Here is a 7,039-nt window from a genome sequence, read left to right as displayed (position 1 = left end):
CTCCACAGTCCACAGACAGGAAGAGCCAGGCGTCTCTATGCTAGTAAACAGAAAAACTCAATCCTTATCTCTCTCCATCTGTCTCTCTCTTTTTTCTTGAGGGAGAGGGGGCGAGCGCTATGGCAGCGAAAGTGCTATCATCCCCTCCGCACCCGCATCCAAATCCTCTTAGTTCCCGTCCTCTGAAAATACTCCACGTAACCCACCACCAGCAGAGGCAGCAGCAGCCATGGCGGCTGAGCCAGCGTTCATCAGGAAGTTCAGGAACCAACAAGAAGAGAGAGGTGGTGATGAGCTCCCTCCACGAGTCTCTTGTTAGTACGTCGTCGTCTCTGGTACCTCTCTTACTGGAACCACCGCAGCAACTGAATGCATCCAGCAGCAGCATCAGCAGCTCCCTCATGTTTGTGGTTGCAGCTGCAGACGGCGCCGTAGGTTATTCGTTGGCCAGTTACTACACATCCCTGGGTCTCTTCGTCATCTCTGTTCCTGGCCTTTGGTCCCTCATCAAACGTTCTGTTAAATCCAAGGTCTGTAATTTTGTAATTATGCCCTCAATTTTCACTTAAACAACATGGGCGCCCGAACTGAATATGAACATATGTAAACGCGAGGATATCAGGTCGTGCAGAAGACGTTTGTAGGTGAAGAGAAGAAGGCACCAAGCCAAGTCGCCGGTGAAATCCTCTCTTTTTTCACTCGCAACAATTTCGTGGTCACTGATCGAGGGGAGACCATTACGTAATCCACAACTCCACCTTACCTACTTTCAACTTACACAATTTGAAAGTTGACATCCATTTCTTCGTTCAATGTACATTGAATCTAGTGACGAGATGATGCTGCAATTATATATGGACATGTTATCTGTTTCTTTGGGAATTTCCATGTGTTGCATTCTCCATGAACATCATCATATATGCATATACTACTGTGGTTTCTATTGTTTGCCTTGCCATTGCCAAATTGCCAAGGAGTTTGGGTGTTGTAACAATATCTATACATAATAGTGAGTGAATAGACATGCTCAGATATTTCTGTCTTGTCTTTGAATGGTATGAAGGTTTGAAGGCATGATGGTTCCAAGTCGAGGCCAGGCGGCATTGCTCACTTTTTGCACCTGCATCAGCCTCGCAAGCGTAGCTCTTGTTCTTACCATAACTGTTCCCGATTTCGGCAATAACTGGTTTTGGCTCACCACCTTAAGTCCGTTGGCGTAAGTAGTGCAAAAGCACCCACACGCTTCAATTCCAATTCACTTATCTGTGTCAAATTGCATACGAGTGCTCCAAAACTAAAAAATGTACTGATGTTTTCAAAATGGAACACAGGGGCGCATATTACTGGAAGCGAGCGTCGCGAAAGGAGCAGATCAAGGTCAAAATGATGGTCATTGACGATGGTGAACAGTCAGAGATCATCGTTCAAGGGGATGACCAGCAAGTAGAGCAAATGAGAAAGGAGCTTCAACTGAGTGAGAAAGGAATGGTGTATGTTAAGGGCATATTCGAGAGATAAAGAAATACCTCTATCTCTATATTCAATTTCAATGTTTTGCTCAGAGTCAGAGAGGAAATTAGGAAATGAAGCTGTTCTTGTATTAGATCCTTGAAAGATTTTGAGATATGTAGACACAATCATTCAATTTGACCTAAATATGTGTGTGTGTGTGTGTGTGTGTGTATATATATATGTATAGCTATAAGCTACTACTAAATAGATTGGTTCAGTTGTCTTCAAAACTCTGCTCCCTTAGAGGGTTGTCACAAACTCTTATCATGCATTTGAGTACCGACACCTTCGCGGATTTAGGCTCAATTAGTAAGAAATGTACTATAAGAAAACATTAGTTATAGGGATTGAAAATGCACTATATAATCATTCCAACAAGTCATTTACAAATCCCTTTATCTCATGTTTTTAAAACAATTCATACTACCGTAGTACCGTAGTAATCCATGTCCCTTATTACTTTGCAATCCCTCATCCAAACACATCTAATGAACGAGGCCGAGAGCACCATCATGCAATTTGGTAAAAACAATAAGGACCCGTTTGTTTGGCTTCACTAAGTTTCATTGGACTATACTGGATTAGCTTTTAGTGTAGTCCAGCGTTTATTGTGATGAGGGACTAATATTAATGAGATTAGCTGGGACTCGCCCAGACTAACGGCATCGCTAGCAGTTTTTAGTGAGAGTCCCCGAAAACCACAGGACTAGCTAAGGCATGCTTCGTCCTACTCCCATTGCTCTGTTGGCGCCCTCTCTGCAACCGCAGCTTCATCTTCTTTGCAACCACAACTTCATCTTCTTTGCAACCATAGCGTCCTCTTTTTGCACACATCTGCACATCTTCGCAAATCCGCTCGAATCACAAAACCCAAATTCGCTAAGATTGCAAAACCCATATTTGAATCGCAAAACCCAGACACGAATTGCAAATCCCATATTCAAATTGCAAACCCAGATTCGAATTGCAAAACCAAGTTCGTTTGAATCTTTGCAAAACCCAGATTTTATAGGAAAATTTTGTGGCCTCAAATCCAAAAGAATATAACCAAAACCCAAGGGTGCTCTGCATACCAAATTCCTTCTGCAACTTTCAAGAGAGATAGAGATTCTAGATAGGGAAATTGGGGCACAATTTTTTTATTTTTTTTTAGATCCATTTGGTGCACAATTATATATGTACAGAGTTCATTGTTTTCGGGAGAAGGAATGCAGTTGACTAGAAAAAAGAGAATGAAAATGAAAAAAAAAAGAAAAAAGAGTTATTTTTTATTAGTTTGGTTATTAGTCCGACACTGCACCAAACGTTTCACTAAGTTAGTCCAGCTTAGTCTAGTCTAAGCCAGTCCAACTTAGACCCTGCAGCTAGTCCAGTCCGAGACAGTCCGATACAACAAACGCACCCTAATAAACCTCAATAGATAAATAAATCAAGTTTTCTTGATTCTTAAATAACAGAATCCTCAGTTCAGCAAAGTTTGGAGCCTTTGGTACAGTTGATGCTCAGCAAAGCCAAGGCAACTTATTGACAATCAATAGCAACACCACCCAGAAAGAGTAGCATAATATGAAAACGCTATTTCTAAACAACCCAAAGGGGGAAAAGAGAGTAAAATTAAAAGTAAAAGTGTTTGTAACAAATCTTCGACATTATCTGATTATGAAAAAGAACTCATCCAGAACCGACCGGTCCGCTAGAGAACAAGGCCAAGGTTTTCAGCCAATCAGTAACTTGTTCTCCTCCAAGAAGGAATAAGTGGGTACCTCCAGATTGTACGGTGCTGGTCCCTTGCGGATCCTTCCAGAAATATCATAGTGGGAACCATGGCATGGACAAAACCATCCACCAAAATCACCAGCATTAGGCAAGGGAATGCAACCCAGATGCGTGCAAACTCCCACAACAATGAGCCATTCCGGGTTTTTAACCCTCTCAGCATCTTGCTGCGGATCACGGAGAGAATTAACATCTACACTATTTGCCAGCTTGATATCATCGTCAGTTCGGCGTCTGATGAAGACTGGTTTTCCACGCCACTTAACAGTCACAGTTGAACCTGGCTCAATGCTGGAGAGATCAACCTCGAGCGAGGCCATGGCAAGAACATCCTTACTGGCTGACATGCTTAGCACAAACTTAAGGATAAGCAGACGAATCAGAGAAGCATAGACAAACCTACCACCTGTGAGGACAAAGTAGGCAAATGCACGCTTGCTGGGGTCACCTGGAGGGTAACGCTCATGGTTGTACTCGTCATAAACTATCTTTGAACTAGGATTCTTGACGGCTGCGACAGTTGGAGGAACGTCTGGAACTAGATTGTTGTCCTGCGATGGGGTCACTGAACCAGACACAAAACCTGAAGCAATCGATCGATTAGAACAAGAGCAATATAAAAATAAAAGCCATTGATTGACCCAACGGAGCTATATGCATCATTCTGCATAGACTTGAATAATTACTAAAAGCTGTGAACTTTAGAAAAGTTAGCTTTTAAAGACTTCAACTTGATGCTTCATGACCTTTTTTTCTTTGTCTTTTATTTCTTTCTTTTTCAATACGTGATTTAGAACAGAAATTTGTGAAAGGGATGCATAAACAGATTTCTAACACAAATATACAGCATTATTACGGTACCAAAGTTAAATTCACCATCAATGGGAGCTCAATTTAAACTAAACTAAAATATTCATTGATCAGCTCATAAAGATAATACACGCAAACACAATATCAAGATCAATAATCACCCATTCCCAAAAATCAGCGATAAATTCTGATGAAATTCCAGCCGATAATTTTGGGGAGAAAAACCCTAAATAACCAGTAGCCACGAAAGAGGGAGAGAAATGAGGGGAATCCTAACCTCTGGACGGAAGATAGAAGTCAGGGGTGAAATAGGCGGATCTGAGCTCATCGGAGGAGTCACGGTCGTCGATGAGATTTCGAGACAGGATAGAGGAGGTGGCAGTGCCGGTGGCGGCCTGGTTGGACCTCCATGGCGACGCGGACACAGAACAGAGCCTCCTCGCTGCAACCCTCAACATATTGTTTTCCTTTTTATTTTTCTTCTTTTTGTAATTATTCTTCTGAGTTTTGAGGTTTACGACTGTTGCGCTGCGAAATGGTCTTTTGCGTTTCGCTGCTATACAGATGCTGCCTGTGGAGAAAGACGGGGTACAGAGAGAGAAAAGGGTAGGGATAAAATGGGCAAACCAGATTTTCCCTTTGCGATGGGAATTTGGAACAATAGGGAAATGACCGTGTTATCGATAAATTTATATTTAGCTGGTGGCCTTGATTTTGGCACGTCAGTATCCCATTCATCTTTTTCTTGTGTTTCCTAAATTTTAGTTAAAAATTATTATTAACATTAATTTTTTTTTAACAAACGATATTTTTAACTTTAAGTAGGGAATAAATTAAGCTTCACAATAAACTAACAATAATATGGTACAAATTCACTTTTGACAATAATCGAACTTAAAACCTCTTATTTACAAATTTCTGATATGTAACCTATATAACTTCCTGGTTCTTAAAATTTAAGGACAATAAAATCATTTAGTCAAATTTTTGTTAATAAAATTAGCGGAGGTGAATGCCAAGTGCAAGGGTAAATTAGACATCTAACAAGTCTAAAACACATCGCATTGGCTCAAAGCTTGCTAATTTTGTTAAAAAATTTAACATATTTAAGTCACTGTTCTTAAATTGTAATAATTAGTGAATTATATAATTTAAATGGGTAAATTACATAGTAACCATTCAAGTTTGAGGTCTATTACAACCCCATACAACATTTTTAAAATATTTCACTTTCATACTTCAAGTACTATTTTATTTCAATATAATACATCTGTTAGATTTTCTATCCATTAATCCGTTAAATGCTGACCTGGCTGACACATTTGTGCCACGTGGCTAACAAAATAATTTTTTAATTTTTTTTAAAAAAACCTAAACCTTCTAACTAAATTATAAAATTTAAAAAATAAAAAAAACAAAACAAAAACCAAAGCCCACTTCGTCTTCCCACTCCCTCCCACCCCCCAAAACCTAACCTGCAACCTGCAACCCAGAAGAAAAAGAGGAGGAAAAAAAAAAAACTCATCTTCATCTTCCCCATGGCACCCATCGCGCACCTCCCGTCTTTCCCAAACCCACCGCACCCATCCTCCACGTCCTCCTCCACACCCACCCTCGCACTCATCGCGCACCCACCCTTTACACACCCCACCGCACCCATCTTCTTCCCCATCTTCATCTTCTCCGCAATCCAGAAGAAAAAAAAAAAAAAACCCATTTAGTTCGTCTTTCCCCCTCCTCCTCCCCTCTCTTCTTCCCCCAACCCCTATCTGCAACCTAGAAGAAAGGGAAAGAAAAAAAAAACAAAACCCAAATCCCGTCCGCCATCGTCGGGTTCATGAGGTGAAAATGGAAGGAATGATTGTGTATTTAAGGAGTGGGGTGTGTAGAGTAGGAAAGAGGGTGGGTGTGGAGGGTGGGTGCGGGTCCGCCCAACCCCCTACCTGCAACTTAGAAGAAAAAAAAAACCCATATCTCGTCCGCCATCATCGGGTTCGTAAGGTGAAAATGGGAGGAATGTGTGTGGATTTAAGGAGTGAAGTGTGTAGATGAGGGAAGAGGGTGGGTGCAGAGGAAGGGTGCGGATGCGCTCGGGGAAGGTGGGGGTGGGCTGGGCTGGGTTGTAGGGGGAAAAAGATGAATATGAGGGAGAAGAGAGGAGAGGAGAGGGTGAGGAAGAGTAATAAGGTTTCTGTGAGGTGGGTGGGTGGGGGTGGGGGTGGGGGTGGGGGTGGGGGAAAAAGGATATGGGTTTGTTTTTGGTGGGAGGGGGGGGGTTGCGGGGAGATGGATGAGTTGTATTTATTTTTGTTGTTGTTGTTGAGAAAATTCAGGTTTAAAAAAAATTAAAAAATTATTTGTTTTGCCACGTGGCACAAATGTGGTAGTCACGTCAGCGCTTAACGGATTAATGAATAGAAAATCTAATAGATGTATTATATTGAAATAAAATAGTACTTGAGGTATGAAAGTAAAATGTTTTAAAGATATTGTATGAGGTTGTAATATACCTCAAATTTAAGGAGCTACTATATAATTTATCCAATTTAAATTGTGAAAACTATAACTGTTGAGACCAAAGTGGAACCTCTCCAAAGTGACAAGAGTTAACAATAATTCGGCTTTTTTCGGATTACATAACGTTAGTTAACCCATTTTACCTACCTGACTATGTCTATATCTATGTATAAAGCCAACATGGAAAAAAATAACTGCAACTTAAATAAGTGCGTTCGTCCCGAATATGTCCCTGTACTTAAATATGAAAACTTATGGTGGACTAAAGACTTGGATTGGGCCAGTCAAGGAAATATATGCACTAAGAGTTGGGTTTCAAACATGGGCCTACATCCTAAAAGGTTTGGCCAGGCCAGTCCAGTCCAATCCAATTGCATTGTCGTCGGCGTCGTCTAAATAGCGTCGAGTCCACCCGCACAAAATC

General features: G+C 41.1%; 2 protein-coding genes across 2 annotated transcripts; one reads left to right on the top strand and one right to left on the bottom strand.

Moving 5' to 3' along the window:
• On the top strand, nt 1-1,656 carry LOC126611262 (protein COFACTOR ASSEMBLY OF COMPLEX C SUBUNIT B CCB1, chloroplastic-like). Its single transcript, XM_050279470.1, has 4 exons — nt 1-530; nt 623-741; nt 1,064-1,216; nt 1,332-1,656. Exons 1-4 carry the CDS (start codon nt 120-122, stop codon nt 1,516-1,518), a joined length of 870 nt encoding a protein of 289 aa, XP_050135427.1. The 5' UTR covers nt 1-119; the 3' UTR covers nt 1,519-1,656.
• Nucleotides 1,657-2,916: 1,260 nt separating this feature from the next.
• On the bottom strand, nt 2,917-4,760 carry LOC126611263 (cytochrome b-c1 complex subunit Rieske-4, mitochondrial-like). Its single transcript, XM_050279471.1, has 2 exons — nt 4,376-4,760; nt 2,917-3,871 (listed from the first exon to the last, which is right to left on the bottom strand). The coding sequence occupies exons 1-2, from the start codon at nt 4,554-4,556 to the stop codon at nt 3,228-3,230; spliced, it is 825 nt and encodes a 274-aa protein (XP_050135428.1). The 5' UTR covers nt 4,557-4,760; the 3' UTR covers nt 2,917-3,227.
• Nucleotides 4,761-7,039: the final 2,279 nt, after the last annotated feature.

Source organism: Malus sylvestris, chromosome 17, assembly GCF_916048215.2.
Source record: "Malus sylvestris chromosome 17, drMalSylv7.2, whole genome shotgun sequence".
NCBI lineage: Eukaryota > Viridiplantae > Streptophyta > Magnoliopsida > Rosales > Rosaceae > Malus > Malus sylvestris.
This window is presented reverse-complemented; position numbering and strand designations above follow the sequence as displayed.

Excerpts from the sequence above, each read along its gene's own strand:
- LOC126611262 (XM_050279470.1), top strand. The coding sequence starts at position 120 with ATGGCAGCGAAAGTGCTATCATCCCCTCCGCACCCGCATCCAAATCCT. Across the intron at positions 531-622 it reads AACGTTCTGTTAAATCCAAG|GTCGTGCAGAAGACGTTTGT; the intron begins GTCTGTAATTTT and ends CGAGGATATCAG. Across the intron at positions 1,217-1,331 it reads ACCACCTTAAGTCCGTTGGC|GGGCGCATATTACTGGAAGC; the intron begins GTAAGTAGTGCA and ends AATGGAACACAG.
- LOC126611263 (XM_050279471.1), bottom strand. The coding sequence starts at position 4,556 with ATGTTGAGGGTTGCAGCGAGGAGGCTCTGTTCTGTGTCCGCGTCGCCA. Across the intron at positions 3,872-4,375 it reads CTTCTATCTTCCGTCCAGAG|GTTTTGTGTCTGGTTCAGTG; the intron begins GTTAGGATTCCC and ends CGATTGCTTCAG.